Source organism: Suncus etruscus, chromosome 2 (assembly GCF_024139225.1).
Source record: "Suncus etruscus isolate mSunEtr1 chromosome 2, mSunEtr1.pri.cur, whole genome shotgun sequence".
In the NCBI taxonomy this organism is placed as follows: Eukaryota; Metazoa; Chordata; class Mammalia; order Eulipotyphla; family Soricidae; genus Suncus; species Suncus etruscus.
The window spans coordinates 171,027,677-171,046,670 of record NC_064849.1 but is presented as its reverse complement, the minus strand read 5'-3'; the positions used below and the strand labels follow the sequence as shown (position 1 = coordinate 171,046,670).

General features: G+C 36.8%; 1 protein-coding gene across 1 annotated transcript in view; it reads left to right on the top strand.

Moving 5' to 3' along the window:
• Positions 1-18,994, top strand: part of LOC126001931 (phosphatidylinositol 3-kinase catalytic subunit type 3) — a 160,840-nt gene that overhangs the window by 102,313 nt on the left and 39,533 nt on the right. Inside the window, exons 17-21 of the mRNA XM_049769125.1 lie at positions 226-354; positions 1,087-1,156; positions 2,414-2,478; positions 10,697-10,781; positions 12,323-12,397. Coding sequence (XP_049625082.1) covers positions 226-354; positions 1,087-1,156; positions 2,414-2,478; positions 10,697-10,781; positions 12,323-12,397 — 424 coding nt within the window. The remainder of the gene's footprint in view (positions 1-225; positions 355-1,086; positions 1,157-2,413; positions 2,479-10,696; positions 10,782-12,322; positions 12,398-18,994) is intronic.

The window sequence follows — 18,994 nt, the reverse complement described above, 5'->3', positions numbered from 1 at the left end:
ACATCCATAACTTACCCAGAGTTTGTTCTTTTTATACTCTGTCTTCTGACCACTATCATTTATTGTTACTTCTAAGGTGCCCTGGGCAGCTTATGCTAAACCCATCTTATTTCTGTAGTTTCTGTTTACTTGATTATTTACCTTACATGTCAACAAATTCTTCTGTAGTACAAATCTTTGTGGAATAATTTATGTCTAAATTTGAAAGTTAAATTTTATTTTCAGAGTGCTCTTATGCCTGCACAATTATTCTTTAAGACAGAAGATGGAGGCAAATACCCAGTTATATTTAAGCATGGAGATGATTTACGTCAAGATCAACTTATTCTTCAAATCATTTCACTCATGGACAAGGTGACTATGACCTTATGTTGTAGGATTTTTTTTTTTTAATTTTAAAAGCTATGGGTTTGGTGTACAGTGTCTGAATGAATACAAAAGTATTTGTAACAGCCAGGTACAGTCTTACAAAGTTCAGCATTCTTCACTTGACCTTGACAAAATTTAGTTGCTTTTGTACATTTAAGATTGACTTAGTGTGTGCCTAAAAAGGAATTGGATGCATTTTTAAAAATAAATAAATGTTTTTTCCAATGTGAGATTTAATAATTCACTTTTAGTCAATTAGATTCTTTTCCGCCTTTTTAAATATTCAGTCCCTATAGCTGGTATTTAAAGGAACATATTTATCCTCTTTTTGACTCCTAAACTACTTTTTTTAAATACATATTGGAGCTATAGTACAGGCTTTAGGAAGCTTGCCTTGCATGCAACTGGCCCAAACTCTTGTCACTGCATATGGTCCACTGGGCACCGTGAGTTGTGGACCAAGCCCCCTCATTCTAAATGAAATCAGTTACTTGTAAATCAGGTTCTTTGGAAACTAGTGACACCAATTTTGTATAACATTTTAAATTTAGAATAAAAATCAAGTGATTCATCTATTTTGATAAAAAATTATACTAGCTAAGATAAATATCAAAACTTACTTTGGAATATGCTGATTTGAACTCACTGTTTGTTGCCTGAAAAACTATTTAATAATCCATTTTGCTTTTCATTAATATGTTTATCTTTGATTAAAAGCTCCTGCGGAAAGAAAATCTGGATTTAAAATTAACACCATATAAAGTATTAGCCACTAGTACAAAACATGGTAAGTTTATTTTTCACCATTATTGCTATTTCAGTATGCAATGAGCATTCTATATTATTTTATTCATTTTTGGGGGGTCGGAGGAGGGGATGTCTGATGGTGGCACTCCCAGTTTTGTTCAAGGCTTACTTCTGGTTCTGTGTTCGGTTATCACTCCTGGCAGGGCTCAGAGGATCATATTCAGTGCCAGTTATTGAATCCAAGCAAATACCATATCCCGCTGTACTATCTCTTTCATCCTATTTACCCCTTTTAATTAATGTTGATAAGAATTTTTTAATGTGAACTTGAAGGAGTAATAATTACAGTAGGTTGGGCACTTGCCTTGTATGCAGCTGACCTACATTCTACCTCAACACTGTGTAGCAAGGTCCCTTGAACCCTGCTAAAGAAGTGATCCCTGAAAGAAGAGTCAGGAGTAAGCCTGACTGGGTGTGACCCCAAAACCGAATCAAAGCAAAATGTTGACTTGACTGCCAACCTCTTTCTTTCCATCTGCTTTTCAACAACATCTATGGTTAAATGTTTACACCATTGAGTGTTTCCTTGCATTAATAACTTTTTATTGTTCTTAGTATCTTTTACTCAGGATATATGTCCTGGAGTTAACCAGTATTTTATAGAAAATCTGCTCTCAGAAAAGTTTGTATTACAAAAGTCATTCAGCAAATTAAGATAGATTTTCTGCTTTTTTTTTTTGCCCTGGATACTTCCAAAATGGTTTGGTTCTCTTTTCATTTTCCTTTTAGAAGTATCCTGTGAAAATTAAAGATAAGCTCTTTTATATTATATAAATCAAATAATTTCCTAATCTTGATTTACCATTGGGCAAAGGCAGAGAAGCTTTCTTTTAGCTTACAGTCCTGTCATATTGTAACACATTTTATCTATCTCTCAAGCCTCCCTTTGCCACTTACTCAACCTCCTTGCATCCATAGTTTTAATTTTGTGATGTATGATAAAACATTCATTATATTTATTTGCATGTTTTTATACCACATTTAGGCCACCTCATGTTTTACTTTGCATTTCTTTATTTCCATCTTTTTGTTGTTGTTGTTGTTTTTGGGCCACACCAGTGACGCTCAGGGGTTACTCCTGGCTATGCGCTCAGAAGTCGCTCCTGGCTTGGGGGACCGTATGGGATGCCGGAGGATCGAACCACGGTCCGTCCAAGGCAGGCAAGGCAGGCACCTTACCTCTAGCGCCACCGCCCGGCCCCTCTGTCTTTAATTTAATGTATATTTTTCTCTGTAGGTTTCATGCAGTTCATTCAGTCAGTTCCTGTTGCAGAAGTCCTTGATACCGAAGGAAGCATTCAGGTACTGACTCTGTTTTAATGAAATCTTTATTTAAACTCACAATATATTTCATCCATTTTCAAAACAATGTAAGACTTGTGCTGGAGAGATAACTTGGTGAGCTGCATACATGTTTTGCATGCAGTTGGACTGGGTATAATCTCTAGTACTATTTAGTTCCTTCTCTGTACCAAAATGTTAGCTAATTAGAAATTTCAACAAATGTGCTGAAATGTGCTTTTTTTTTTTTTTTTTAGCTGCACCCAGAAGTAGACTTAGGGCTTAGTCCTGGCTCTTTGCTCAGGGATCACCTTTGTTGGACTTCTTTTTTTTTTCTTTTTTTTTTTAGGGGAGGGAGGGAAGGAGGGAGAGAGCAAGAAAGAGAGAGATGGAAGGAGGGATAGTGAGAGAAAGAGAGGGGAGAGAGGAAGAGACGGAGGGAGGGAAGGAGGGAGAGAAAGAGAATGAGAAAGAAAGAACAGACAGGGATGGAAGGAGGGAGAGCGAGAACAAAAGAAAGAGGGAGGGAAGGAAGAGAGAGAAAGAAAGAAAAAAAGGAGGGAGGGACAGAAAGATAGAATGAAAGTGAGAAAGAGGGAGCAAGGGAAGGAAAGAAGAAGAGGGAGAAAGGGAGGGATGAAGGAAGGGAGAAAAAAGTGAGAGAAAAGGAGGGAGAGAGAACGAGAGAAGGAAAGCAAGAAAAAAGAGAGGGAGGGAGGGAACAAGAGAGAGACAGAAAGAAATAGAGGTGGAAGGAGAGAGAAAGAGTAGGCAGGAATGAGGAAGAGGAAAAGGAGAGAAAGAAAGCAAAGAGCGTGAGAGGGAAGGAGGGAGAGAAAGAGGGAAGGAGGGAAGGACAGAGAAAGAAATAGAGGGTTGGAAGGGGGAGAGAAAGAGTGGGCAGGAATGAGAAAGAGAGAAAAAGAAAAATTTTTGGAGAGAAAGAAGGAAAGGAAGAGGGTAGGAGGGAGAGAAAGTAAGAAAGAAAAAAGAAAGGAAGGAAGAGAGAAAGAGGGAGGGCAGGAGGGAGAGAGAACGAAAGAAATAGAGGGAGGGCAGGAGGGAGAGAGAGAAAAAGAAAAATGAGGGGGGAGTGAGGGAGGAAGAGAAAGATGGAAGGAGGGAGAGCGAGAGAAAGATTTTGTTGGACTTCTTGACCATCTTGGAGTCCCAAGGATCAAACCTGAGTCAACTGCATGCAAGGAAAGCATTCTATTTGCTATACTATATTTCAAGCCCTAAAAAAGCTAATTTTTAAAACTTAAATTTCAGAAGAATATATGTAAGAAATAAAAGCTTTTCGCTTTCAACAGAAAGATTAAACAGAATGAAAATTAAGTAGAGATAATAGCGGTAAATTTATTTTAATGCTTTTATACTTATAGGTCCAGATGTATTTAATATTGTACAAAGAAGCATATACTTTTATGTAGTAGTATGTTTCCTAACAGGTTGTATATATAAATAATATATTTAATATATATTATATATAATATTTAATACTTAGGAGTAAAGTAATCTACTTGGAGTATCAGTATTACATACTTAAAACTCCACTTCTTTATTTGTTTTCAAATTTTTGGTTTTGGAGCCAGACCTCAGAGGTGTTCAGTGGCTCTGCACCCAAGAATCACTCCTGATAGTGCTTGGGGGACCATTTCGAGTGTGGAGGATCAAATCCAGGTGTGCAGGGCAAGCAAGCACCCTACTTTGTTTTTGTTTGTTTGTTTGTTTGTTTGTTTAATAATATCTTTATTTAAGTAACTTGCTTTCAGACATTTTTGTAGTTGGATATCAATCAGATGAAGAATACCCCCTTCACCAGTACAACATTCCCACCACCAATGCCCTTCATCTCCCTAGTCCCTCCCAGCCTGTATTCAAGGCAGGCTTTCTAATTCTCACTCATTGACATTATTATGATAATTGTCAGTGTAGTTATTTCTCTAACTGTACTCACCACTCTTTGTGGTGAGCTTCAGATCATGAAGTCATTCTAGCCCTCATCTCTATTGTTTCTGGGCATTATTATAATAATGTCTTTTATTTTTCTTAAAACCCATAGATGAGTGAGACTATTCTGTGTCTATCTCTCTCCCTCTGACTTATTTCACTCAGCATAATAGATTCCATGTACATCCATGTATAGGAAAATATCATGACTTCATCTCTCCTCACAGCTGCACAATATTCCATTGTGTATTTGTACCACAGTTTCTTTAGCCATTCATCTGTTGAGGGGCATCTTGGTTGTTTTTAGAGTCTGGCTACTGTAAATAGCACTGCAATGAATATAGGTTTGAGGAAGGCATTTTTGTATTGTGTATTTTTGTGTTCTTTGGGTATATCTCTAGGAGTGGTATCGCTAAATCATATGGGAGCTCAATTTTCAGTTTTTTGAGTAATCACCTTATTGTTTTCCATAAAGACTGGACTAGATGGCCTTCCCACCAGCAGTGAATGAGATTTCCTTTCTCTCCACATGCCCCCAGCACTGATTGTTCTTGTTCTTTGTGATATGTGCCAGTCTCTTTGGCTAGAGATGGTATTTCATTGTTGTTTTGATTTGCATCTCCCTGATAATTAGTGATGTGGAGCATTTTTTCATGTGCCTTTTTGCCATTTGTATTTCTTCTTTGAGAAATTATTAATTTCTTCTCCCCAATTTTTGATGGGGTTGGATGTTTTCTTCCTTTTTAAGTTCTGTCAGTGTCTTGTATATTTTGGATATTAGCCCCTTATCTGATGGATATGGGGTGAATAGTTTCTCCCATTCTGTGGGTGGGTTTTCTATCCTAGTCACTATTTTCTTTGAGGTGCAGAAGCTTCTCAGCTTAATATAGTCCCATCTGTTTCTCTCTGCTTCCACTTGTATGGAGAGTGCTATTGCTCTTTGAAGATGCTTTTAGTCTCATTGTCAGGAGTATTTTACCTACATGTTTTTCTATATACCTTATGGTTTCAGGTCTGAGATGAAGGTCTTTACTCCATTTGGATTTTACCTTCATACAGCTAATTCAGCTTTTTTGCAAGTGGCTAACCAGTTGTGCCAACACCACTTGTTGAAGAGGCTTTCTTTTCTTGCTCCATTTAGGATTTCTTGCCCCTTTATCAAAAATTAGGCGATTGTATGTCTGGGGGGACATTCTCTGAGTACTCAAGCCTATTCCACTGATCTGAGAATCTGTCTTTATTCCAATACCATGCTGTTTTGATAACTATTGCTTTGTAGTTTATAATTGGGGAAAGTATGTTTCCCATATTTTTTTTCCCAAGGATTGCTTTAGTTATTCGAGGGTGTTTATTTTTCTAAATGAATTTCAGGAGTATTTGATCCACAACTAGGTATGGTCCAGATATCGGTCAATCAATCAATAAATTTAAAAAAGGAGAAGAGTATAAGCCAAGGTGGAAAATGCAGCAGCCACTAGTAAATTTCAAAAATAAAAATATATGCTCAAAACAATTACAATAATTGAGGAATCCGTTGGTTAAATGTTTTTCTAATATTATTGCTAAAGAAACACTGTAAACTAGCAACTTTAAAACTTTAAATAAAGTGCAGAAAACCATAGCTTAATAGGTAATCAAACTAAATCACAAAGGTTAAAATCCTTCAAAACTGGATTCCTCCTCCTCCTCATCTGTATGTCCCAACAGAGTTTCAGCTGTATTTGATGTGAGGGTATCAGCAGAGACACTGTCATCATCACTGAGTTTGCAGATATCATCATCATTGCTGTTGGTCTCATACAAAGAGCAGAATATTGTGGGTTAAATAGTTCAGTGGCATCCAATTCAGTTCAGCCGCCTAACTCCTCAGCTCAGCCCAGGCTTGGAACTGAGCTGAAGCACTGCCCCCTTCAGCAGACTGCAGATGACTACTGGAGACTATATGCATTTGATTTGGTACACGCACACAAATTTTGTGCTCAGAAAAACTTGGCTTATACTCGACTATCTATGGTAACTTTGTCCTTTCCTATCTGGATGCCCTTGATATCTTTTTCTTGTCTAATCATATGGCAATAACTTCCAACAGAATTTGAATAGGATGAGAGAGGGCAGCCTTGTCTTGTACCAGATTTTAAGGAAAGGCTTTTCGTTTATCACCATTAAGAATAATATTTGCCATTGGCTTGTGGTGATGACCTTGACTAAATTAAGAAAAGTTCCTCCCATTCCCATTTTTTTGGATTTATGCCACAATACATATTTTATTTGCTATGTAATGTTAGTATACCGAATTATATGTAAATCAAACATGTTTGTATACATAGACATAATATATATGTGGTCTGATCTTTTTCTATTTTTACTCAGGTAAAATCATTGAGGACAGGAGATTGTTGATCTTAATTTCAATTGAATGTAGAAAGGTAGAAAGTAGTATTGATTGCAATGCTAAGACTTCTCTTTAAACGATATAGAATTTTTTGAAGGTCAAAAACCATGTAATGGTGGCAATTGAATGATTGACTTAATGATGCTTTCTGTGGTCAGACTCATTACCTGTGCCTGAATCCAGTTGCTGCTGCATTCATACATATGGTTGACTCAGCACTGCCATATCCTAGCTTCTCTCTTAAAGGTGCTAGTATTAAAAATCCTATTAATCATTTATTGGCAATTATGGAAAAATTAATCACAGCAGATGTGGGGTGTGGGGAGAGGGGAGACAAGCCATAAGGCAGAAAAGCTAATAATGTGTTTTTCTTCTTGTTTTTTTTAGTAAGCTCTTCTTTTTTTTATTTAAAAAAAAGGAATGAGTTAAAAAATAATATAATAATAATGGTGTGAGGGTGGCAATTGTTGTTTGCATAGGCCCAGCAAAATATGGGGAAAATGGAAAGAAAAAAAGCCTTGGCCTAAGTACAAGGAGACCTTATCCCTAAAGTTTTCTGGCATAAGACTGACTCTGAGTTCCAGTATATTAGGTTGTCCAACCCCTGAGTCATTCTCTTTGGTCCCAGTGAAAATTTTTTGCAATTAGCTGCTGTTGGTGTCAGGTTTCTGTAGTTAAAGATTCTGGTTTCTGTGCATTTTTTCATCGAAGTCAGGATGATGTGGAGAGTCCTCTAGTTTCACCTCACCATTAGATGCGGAGAGCCCTGCCCTGCAAGCAGGTTGTTGCTGTTGCTGACTCCTATGGATGTTAAGAGAACACTCTTTGGAGTAGGTTAATGCCAGGGTATTGGTAGGGTCTTCCCTGGTAGAGGTTTGCTTCCTGGTGATGTTATAGACAATGGTTCAGGGGTGTATGGGCAATGGCCATTCTTCTGAGCTCTGAGCCAAGTCATTATGCCAATGTTCAGGGTATAAGGCTAAACTGCATTGCAAAATATCTATCTTATCTATTAGATAAGAACTTATCTGCATCTATAATATTTTCTCATTTTAATGTGCCTATGCAAAAGAGGAACAATGCCACAGGTATTATTGGTGCTTCAGGGGGCCGAGGGAACAAGTCCAACAATCCTCTTAACTTGGTTCTAACATGAATTCTAAAGTGAAAAGCTCTTCTACCTTATTGAACAAATCACAAAGGAAAAAAAAACAAAAACCAGTGGGCAAAATTGTCACTGTATAAGAGGATATTCAATAAGAAATTTAGCGGTTGAGGGAATACATCTAAGATATTCAAATGAGATATACATGTCCCTTTTATGTCATTAGAAATAGTCGGGGAAGAGTGTTGAATCCAGGACACCACTTTGGTCTGTGATCTGGCATTCTGGAGTCTGCAAAATGACTCCCAGCAGTCCCATATCAGGAAATCTCTTTGAGTGGGGACTTCTCATAAACCTAGTTTGGTAGCAACCACAGTTACACAGTGTAGGAAGGTGGAGGACAGAAGGCCGCTGAGAGGAGATAAATAGGAACAGAGTATTGGCTTCTTCTCAGGCTGAGAGTCTATTTTTTCACTTGGGAGCTGGTTGACAGTAGACTTGAGTGGGGAGGAGCCAAGAACTGAGGGTAAAATTGGTTAAATGTGGGGTAATAGGCAGTGGGATTGTGGAAGTAAAGGACTAAAAATAAGCTTCTGGGTGGTGAGCCAAGGGGGGAAGGAAAGTATAAAACTTAGACATTCTGTATATGACAAACAGATAAAATCCATTGATATCCTAATTATCTATATACGTGGGGCACGATTTCAGAATGGACACTGGTGGGAAGGAAAGTTGCCTGCGACTTCTCGAAGCCAGCCCCTCTTGTGCTGTGTGGGGTTGGGGAAAGCCTGGGGTCCCCTTTAAACTCCTCCTCGGCACCCACCTCCCTAGCCCTAGAGTCCAGGAGGAAGGAGATGGAAGGCTGTTGGGGTGGCCCAAGCCCCATAGCCCCCCTAAGCTTGGTAAAAAGGCTTTTGGCATAGAGGCCTGCCATAACCCATGCTGGCAAAAGCTCCTGGCTCCCAGAAGAGGAAAGAGTTCCTTAATGAGCTGGAAGCCCAGAAGTTCACAAGCCCCCACCCAGACCTTCCCTCTTGAGCAGAGTGGGGGTTGGAGTAAGCCTGGGTTCCCCTTTAAACTCTTTCCCCAGCACCCACCTCGCTGGCCCCTGGGCGTGTGCCCAGTGATAGCCCTGGAGTTTGGGAGGAAGGAGATGGAAGGCTATTGGGGTGGCCCAAGCTCTTAGCCCCACTAAGCTTGGTAACAAGGCCTTTGGCATGGAGGCCTGACATTCCCATCCACTCTTCTTGATGAGAGTTTTTATCAAGAATGATTGTTGGATCTTATTGATATGATCTTATCAGTAAATTTTTTGTTGTTGATATGGTGTATTATGTTGATTGATTTATGTATGTATATCATTACATACATGATTACATATGTAAATCAGCCTTGCATTTCTGAGAATGAAACCTACTTGGTCATGGTGAATGAGCTTTTTGGTGAGGTGTTGGATCCTATTTTTCAGGATTTTGTTGAGGATCTTTGCATCTGTTCATCAGGGATATTGGGCTGTAGTTTTTGGTTTTTGTTTTTTGTTTTTTTTGTTTTTTTTTTTTTTGTTTTTTTTGCTTTTTGCAGCATCTCTATCTGGTTTTGGTAACAAGGTGATGTTAGCTTTATAAAAACTATTTGGGAGTGTTCCTTATTGTTTAATTTCATGAAAGTGCCTGAAAAGGATTGGTAGTAGTTCCTCTTGAAAGGCTTGAAAGAATTCATTAGTAAATTCATCTAGGCCTGGACTTTCGTTTTGAGGAAGACTTTTGATTACCATTTTACCTTCCTCTGTAGTGATGGATCTGTTTAGATATGCAATATCATCCTGATTCAACTGTGGAAGATTACAAGAGTCCAAGAATGTATCCATTTCTTCCTGGTTCTTATGTTTTGTGGCATAGAGTTTCTCGAAGTAATCTCTGATTACCCTTTGAAGGTTTGTAGTATCTGTAATTATCTCCCCCTTTTATTTCTAATTCGATTTATTAACTTCTCTTTTTTTATTGTGAGTTTTGCTAGTGGTTCATCAATCTTGTTTATTTTTTCAAAGAACTAGCTTTTGCTTTCATTGATCTTTCAGATTGTTTTTGGGGTTTCCACTTCATTGATTTCTGCTCTAAGCTTTGTTATTTCCTTCTGCCTACATATTTTTGGTTCCTTTTGTTGATCATTTTCTAATTTTTTAAGCTGTTTCTTTAGGCTGTTCAGGTATGCCCCTTCTTCCTTCCTGATGTGTGCTTGCACAGCTATAAATTTTTCTCTTAATACCACTTTTGCTGTGTCCCATAAATTCTGATAATTTGTATCTTCAGTGTCATTTATTTCCAGGAATATTTTTATTTCCTCTGTGATTTCATTCTGATCCATTTATTGTCCAGTATTGAGCTATTTAATATCCATGTGTTAAAGTTTTTCTTCTGTGTTTCTTTGTAGTTCACTTCTAATTTCAGTGCTTTGTGGTCTAAGAAAATAGTCTGTACAATTTCTATCTTTTTGACTTTACGGAGAAATGTTGAGAAATATGAGCTAGTATGTGTTCTATCTTGGAGAATGACCCATGTGCATTGGAGAAGAATGTGTGTCCTGTTTGCAGGGGATACATAGCTACTAGTTCACTTTCTTCTATAAGCGCCCTACTTTGTATATCATCTCTCAAGCACATTTTTACACCGCTAATTAAGTTTTAGACCAGACACTTATTAGTTATTTTATCATTTCAGTGTGTCTAATTTGTTGAAGAATTTTATTTTAGATGTAAACAGATAAATCTTTTTTTTTTTTTTTTTTTTCAGAACTTTTTTAGGAAACACGCACCCAGTGAGAATGGGCCCAATGGCATCAGTGCTGAAGTTATGGACACTTACGTTAAAAGCTGTGGTGAGTTTTAAGGCTTTTTCTTTCTGCTGATATATCTAAATAAAAGAAAGTAGGCTGTCATTTTCCTGCATGTTAAAACGTTCTCTTCATCTGTTGAAGTCTAATGAAATATTAGAGTTTGGGTAAATCACAAGCAGTACATTTATTGCTCATGGTTATGGAGTTCGGTAGTCTGAGATAAGGATGTGAAATAGGTAAAATGAGAACCTTTTAGAGTTGAAAACTTATAGTTGTATTCTTCACATGTCTTACCTGCTATGCTATCACTCCAGCCCCCTGAACATTATTTTGAACATCATAACATACCCCAATTACACTTGATGCACAATTTTTAAAGAAAACAGTGTCTTAAAAAATCTGGAATATTATAATAAAACATGAGTGTTTAGAATTCATTGTGTTTTCACCTATTTTTATAAAAGGAAGGTAATTATGTGCTAGTTACTTGTTATTTGTGTTTACTTATAAAAGTGATCACACTCTATATAAAGACATTAGTTTGAATATTTAAGAGAAATATTTTTTCTTTAGTTTGTTCTCTCACACTTTATTTTCCTTTTCCTCAATTTCCTCCCTCTCTGTTACTCAACTCCTCTCTTCCCCTGCTGTTCTGCTTTTTCGCTTCCAAAAAAAATGCACATCATATAAAGGTATATTTAGGTGGAACATCTAGTATTATGTATGTTTCACATAACTGGTAATCGGTAGTCTCTCTGCAGGGCTTGCTATCAATTCATTTTCATATGGCTTCTTGAGTTCTGTTCCTAGAAAATTTTTCTGAAAGACAAGAAAAAGGAACCTGGGCCCGGAGAGATAGCACAGCGGTGTTTGCCTTGCAAACAGCCAATCCAGGATCAAAGGTGGTTGGTTCGAATCCCGGTGTCCCATATGGTCCCCCGTGCCTGCCAGGAGCTATTTCTGAGCAGACACCAGGAGTAACCCCTGAGCACCGCCGGGTGTGACCCAAAAACCAAAAAGGAAAAAGATAAAGGAACCTGGGTTTTTGAAGGCCTGAACTGAAATTCTGATGCAAGGTCACTGTGTAATATTTTGTTCCTCAGTTGCAGAGAGCTTACTTGTATTAAAGGCATATAGTTTCCACCCTGAATGAAAAATATTTTAGAGAATGTTTGGCTCTTTCATTCACCACACCTACTTCTCAGTTTCTTATTACATGAGATATCTGACAGGACTTCATAGTTATATCTTTTTAGTTATTACAGATTGTGACTGTAACCTTTTCTGTTGTAAGTCTATTTTAAAGAATGTTATTTTTTACTTGAGTTTTATACAAACATAAAACCACCAATCTTGACTAGAATTTAAAATTTTTTAAAATTTAATGTTATGTAACACCTCTTATATAATCTTCTATTTCCCCGATGAGCTATGACAATGAAAACCCTTTTTATGAGATTGCTAAAATAAAGAGAGGAGTCAAATTGAAATTAAAATAGCATAAAGTTCCTTTTATATAGGTAATACGTGTGACATGCCTTGAATATATGTTCTTTAAAGAAATATTTCCTTAACTGTTTCAGCTGGATACTGTGTGATTACATATATACTTGGAGTTGGAGACAGGCACTTGGATAACCTGTTGCTAACAAAAACAGGTAATAAATAAATAATAGTTGATATAAGATGGCTTGATGAGGATTGTCTTGTGCATGAAACTTTACCATTAATAGTACTGTAAACCACTATGCCTAAGATAATTTTTTTAAAAAGTAGTTGTAGATATGTATTTTACATAATGATAATTTTTAGTTTGGCATTTATTTAGTAGCAAAGTAAATTTCATTAATTGAAAATAATTTGGGAGGGAGGGTTGGGCCACACCCGGTGAAAAATAAATGTGACCAGTTTTCTTTCCTTAAGGCTTCTGATTGAATTGCTGGATTTCTTTTGGGGGAGAGGAGTTGGGGGAGAGATGTGGGTGGGGGTGCGTGGGCCATTGTATTGCTCAGAGTTTACTCCTGGCAGTGCTGGGAAACTATATAAGCTGCCACTAATCAAAGCCAGGTTGGTTGGCACTGTGTAAAGCAAGCGTCCTACCTGCTGCACTGTCTCTCCAGCCCTGACTGGATTTTTTTTAGCCACAGGAATCAAGTAGCCAAAGTAATTCATTGTTGTTAACTACAGTGGAACTCTTTAATGCATAGAAAGACTTGTTCTTATCACCAGATATCCACTAGAGGGTGCTCCAAATTTGCCTTTATAAAATAGAAACAAGGGGCCGGGCGGTGGTGCTGGAGGTAAGGTGCCTGCCTTGCCTGCCTGCACTAGCCTAGGACGGACCGCGGTTCGATCCCCCGGCGTCCCATATGGTCCCCCAAGAAGCTAGGAGCAACTTCTGAGCGCATAGCCAGGAGTAACCCCTGAGCGTCACAGGGTGTGGCCCAAAAACCAAAAAAAAAAATAAATAAATAAATAAATAAAATAGAAACAAAAAGATACTTTCTTTTAAGCAATATATCTTTACTTGAGCATCTTTTACTTTGTTCATCCCATTTTAGTCATCCAGTTAGCTTATCCTCACGATATTTAGGTCTACCTTAATTGAAGTTAGGTTATATAAAGAAATTTATTTTAAAATAGGTTTAGTCATTTCTCAAGTCTATTACTCAAAAGTTTTAATTAATATTGATTATATATCTTATATATAGTTTACAAATTGACCACCTAGGTTAAATAAATAACTAATGTGAATTTTTTTTTGTTTGTTTTGTTTTTGGGCCACACCCGGTGGTGCTCAGGGGTTACTCCTGGCTGTCTGCTCAGAAATAGCTCCTGGCAGGCACGGGGGACCATATGGGACACCGGGATTCGAACCAACCACCTTTGGTCCTGGATCGGCTGCTTGCAAGGCAAACACCGCTGTGCTATCTCTCCGGGCCCACTAATGTGAATTTTTAATGTCGTTTGTTATAGAGAATACATTTTACTGTTTGAAATTAAAAAACTCCCTATTATATCATAGTGTTTTGTTTTGTTTTGTTTTTATGTTTTTTGTTTTTCGGGCCACACCCATTTGATGCTCAGGGCTTACTCCTGGCTAAGTGCTCAGAAATTGCCCCTGGCTTGGGGGACCATATGGGATGCCTAACCATGGTCCTTCCTTGGCTAGAGCTTGCAAGGCAGATAGACACCTTACCTCTAGTGCTACCTCGCTGGCCCCAAAACTCCCTATTATATCATGAGGCATTTTAATATCCATTTTTATAGGATTTTTTTTTAACATTTCTTCTATTCAAGTTAAAATTCCTTTTCGCCTATTGTCATTATCCAGGATTTGCAAGTTCATATCTTTGCATTTGCTTTTAGTTTGGGAAAAAGTATTTAGAAGTATAGTAAGCATCCCACTGATGTATCTGTTAAATTCTCTGGAAAGAGAGGTGCAGAAACAACATACCTAGACATTTTTCTTTAGGATCTTTTGGGGAATTTCTCCCTCATACACTATTCTTCCTTTAAATAGCTTAAGGAGTAAGTGGTAACAGTGCTTCACTGCTATTTATTTTATAATATATACTCAATATATACTGTGGTGATATTCAAGAGGTAAATAAGACTTCTCAGAATTTTTTTTCTTGTGCCTTATTCACTATTAGTTTGATTGATGTTTCCTGTTTGTGCAGCAGAGGGCGCTATTTATCCACCATAAATGTAAAGGTCTGGAAATTTCCTTTTTCATTGTATTGGCATGTTTAATATAACCTTGAGGCAGATTTGGAGTGACTAAGGTCTCACTTGTTAATATATGAACATAAATTATTTGTACAAGAAAATACAGAGTTTAAGATTCTATAAATTATCTAATTTATAGAAAATATGTAATGTCTTCAGAGTAATTTACTCAGGGAATAATTTCTTGAGAAATTTACTCAGGGAAATCAATTGCATAAATCAAAAGAAGCACAATTTAGATCTAGCTCAACTTGTTTTTAGAAAGGTTTATTGTTTCCCTCTAATTTTTGAGAATTTGAGAAAGAAAAAATCTGCAACTGTACAATACGACTGTTTTGTTATACTGACTCTGATAGAACTAACATGAAATTAATATGCAAACTGTGGCCAGAGCAGTGGCACAAGTAGTAAGGCATCTGCCTGGCCTGTACTAGCCTAGGACAGACCATCCTCCGGTGTCCCATATGGTCCCCAAAGCCAGGAGCGATTTCTGAGCTCATAGCCAGGAGTAACCCCTGAGTGTCACCAGGTGTGCCCCCTCCCAAATAACCCACCCCCCAAAAATTGCAAACAATTGAAAAACTGTTCAGAAATGACAGCAAAGCTGCTGGATATTGTACTGAATGGAAAGTTAGTTGTAGGTTCTCAGGGTCTCTTACTACTATGATTGTTATCTCTTTTACTGTGAGAAAAGGTGGGGCTTACGGTATTTGCCAATCTCAAAAATGAAAAATTATAAAGTCACTCTTAATTGAATATTTATCAGACAGTGTATTTCCTATCATGATATTTTTAATCAATATGAAATTAAGGATAGTCTTGCGTAGGAGTTAAAAATCTAAAACTCCAAAGTCAGACTTTGGGGGGTTACACTGTACTTCCATTTACTGGATGACTCTGGGTAAATCATTCTCTGTCTCAGATTTTTTTCTCTTCCAGATGTATAAACAAAAGGAGAGTTTCTTCTGGTGGTTTATAAATAAATATAATATATTCACATATTACAACATGATAGAATTTTGGTGATTAACAAAAATTTCTTAAGGGTTAGCTTATTTATTATAGTGTTGTTTGGTTTATCACCAGAAAATAATCATTGTACCTATAACCATTTATTTGTTAAATATTAATGTTTTAGAAAACTTTTTTCTATGTTTTTATGTCTATCAGAGAATCAGTAATTCTTACAGGGTTAAAAATTTCAGTGAATGGGGCCCGCGAGGTGGCGCTAGAGGTAAGGTGTCTGCCTTGCAAGCGCTAGCCAAGGAAGGACCGTGGAAGGACCACGGTTCGATCCCCCGGCGCCCCATATGGTCCCCCAAGCCAGGGGCAATTTCTGAGCACTTAGCCAGGAGTAACCCCTGAGCATCAAACGTTGTGGCATATATATATATATAATATATATATATATTTTATATATATATAATATATTTCAAATATTTACAATATATTTCAGTGAACAATTCAGAGCTGTTTGGCCTCAGGATAGCTATTATTAAGCTCTTAAAAATTATTAAAGACCCCCAAAGAGATTTATTTAAGTAAAGTTTATTGGTATATTTTACATTTGAAATTAAAAACCTTTTTTAGAGTGTTGATTTTAAAGTATACAATTTGCCAGTGTTTTTAACATGCTTTTTTTAATGAAGAATAACTTACTAAAGCAAAATTAATAGTTACTATGTATGGGTTTCCTTTACTTTCTACAAACCTTTTTTTTTTTTTTTTTTTTGGTTTTCGGGCCACACCCGTTTGATGCTCAGGGGTTACTCCTGGCTAAGCGCTCAGAAATTGCCCCTGGCTTGGGGGGGAACCATATGGGACGCCGGGGGATCGAACCGCGGTCGCGATCTTTCCTTGGCTAGCGCTTGCAAGGCAGGTACCTTACCTCTAGCGCCACCTCGCCGGCCCCCTACAAACCTTTTTAACATCTGACTTAATAAAGCATTAGATTTAATTTAGGGGAAGAATGGAAGAGTTGAGTAAGGAAAGGGGAACTAATCAAAAGCATGGAAGCAGAATGAGCACAATAATGAGGTTGTTCACATTTAAATATTAGATAAGTTGGACATTAGGAAATGCTGTTAAATTTAGCAGTATTCTCTTCAACTGAAGGACTATGGATATTTGGGGCCAGAGACGTAAGGTAAGAGTTAAGGCAGTTGGCCGGCATGTGGCCTACCAGTGTTCAGTGCTTGTCACTCTATGTTATCCTGAGCACCCCCAGGAGTGATCCCTGAGCACTAAGTCAGTACCAGCCCTTAATACTGTTGGGCTCCCAAACCAGCAAGACCAACAAAAATAAAAAAAAAAATCGCTGGATCTTTGACAGCAGTTTTAGATAAAAGTTTGGATCACTTAAACAATAAGAGTAAACTTTGTCACTTCTATTATTTTATGTCAAAGACAAAGTAGTAATTATATCAATATTCCATTTGTTTTGTATACACTACTGCTTGACTAAGGTCAGAGACTTGAATCAGATCATACTCCCCCTGAATTTCTTGAACTTCCTCTTTTTAATTTCCTGGAGTGCATTTTTTAAATCTTTACAAGTTTCACTTACAGGTATTAACTTTAATTGTAACATTCCTTTTGGTATGTATAAGATGAATTTTCTTAAAACATTAATAGCCGCTTTTCGAAATACATGACTCTTTAAACTTGTAGAGTATAATAATGGCTTCATTGTTAGATATGATATCTTTCATGCATTATAATTACGCTGTAATTCTGTTCTTTGAGGATTTTCTTATAAGAAAGAAATACACATTTTATTTGCAAGCAGTGATCCATAGCTGACTTTGGAATTTCAGTAGTGCCTGTAATGAAATGAAGTGGAGCAAGGCTTTATATTAAAAGCATAGATCTTATCAAATAAAACAGGTACAGTGGGTGATACCATTGATACTAGGTTAACATGATATATTGGTGATGGCTTTGAATAAGAGATTGGTAAATTAATTAGTTCAAGTGCATCATATATAATATAATCATAATATCAAAATAATCAAGATTATAATTAGGGAGCCTATTGTTAATAAAACAGCATTTATTATTTTAAGTAAAAACATAGTGAGCATACCTGTAAATCAATGAGTTACAAGTTCATTTTGAAGGTCTGGAGTGATAGCACAGCAAGTAGAACATTCACTTTGCCTTGCATGCAGCCAACTCAGGTTCTGCATCCAGCATCATCTATGGTTCCTCAAGTCTGCCAGAAGTGATTTCTGAGCACAGAGCCAGGAATAATTACAGAGCTGGTTGTGCCGCCACCACCCCCCCCCCAATTCGTTTTTAGCAGAAAATAAAATACACACAGTATATCCATTCAGTTGAAATGAAAATGATGAAATCTTCCATACAAGTTGACTATAGAAATTGCCAAATCTCATAATGCTATTTATCCCTTTTGAACTTTAAAATTTTGGAGATTGTGCTTTTTCAGTGAGTATGGTCATGATTATATTTTTATTCTAAAGCTTTAGAATCATGGGACTTTTGGAAACTTGAAGGCTTATAAATTTCAGACATCAAATTTATTTCATTGTACTTAGAAACCCCTGGAGACCATTTTAAGATTCTGAAAAGGTGTTTTTCAATTGTGAGTAATATACCAGTATCTTTTAATTCGAAATGAAACCCCTTATCAGCCATAATACACTTTATAATCTTAAATATACTCACTGTAAAATTCAATATTGTCTTTGCTATTAAATATAAAAGACAAACAGTTTGGAAAGTCAGAAAATTTAATTTAACTGTAATAGATGAAGTAACATTGAAACAAATCATTATTTGCAGTAGGCTTACATTACAATTGGCAGTTTAAGTTTGAGTTCATAGGTCTATATCCTTTGTAAAAATTATTTTACTTCTTGATTCCTTACTGCTGCATAGCCTCTATTTAAGACGCTATCATGTGATTTTAAGATATAATTAATACTGGTTTTGTTAGTATTAGCTTCCAGCATTGAAAATCTTCTTACTGTTGATACCAATCCAATAACAAAACAAAATACTGAAACCACAGAACAGTTTAAGGTAGCATTCAAATGATCCAAACTTCGTTAACTTTATTATAGTTGTTCATGGAAATGAAGACAAACATCTTAAACTTTAATAACTATTACATTTCTACAAGAAAATACCCAGTACTACAGTGTTATTAGAAATTTCTAAGTAGCCCTACCCAAAGTAGAGGCAGATGAGCAAGCACTTCTAAGAAGAAACATATGGATGGCTTATAGGCTTATAAAACAGTGTTCTTTGGTGTTTATAATTAAGGACATGCAAATTAAATAGCAGTGAGGTGTAGTCTCACATCAGCAATAATGACATATGTCAAAAAGACTGGAAACAGCCAGTTTTGTTCAGGAAGGAAACACCCAGTTAGGATTAAAAAAGAAAAACCGTATCTATCATTATTGGTGAGAAAGTTGATTGGATCTTTCTCTATGGAAAATAATTTGGAGAATTCTCAAGAGTAAGACTAGAACTTCCATAAGACACAGATATATCAC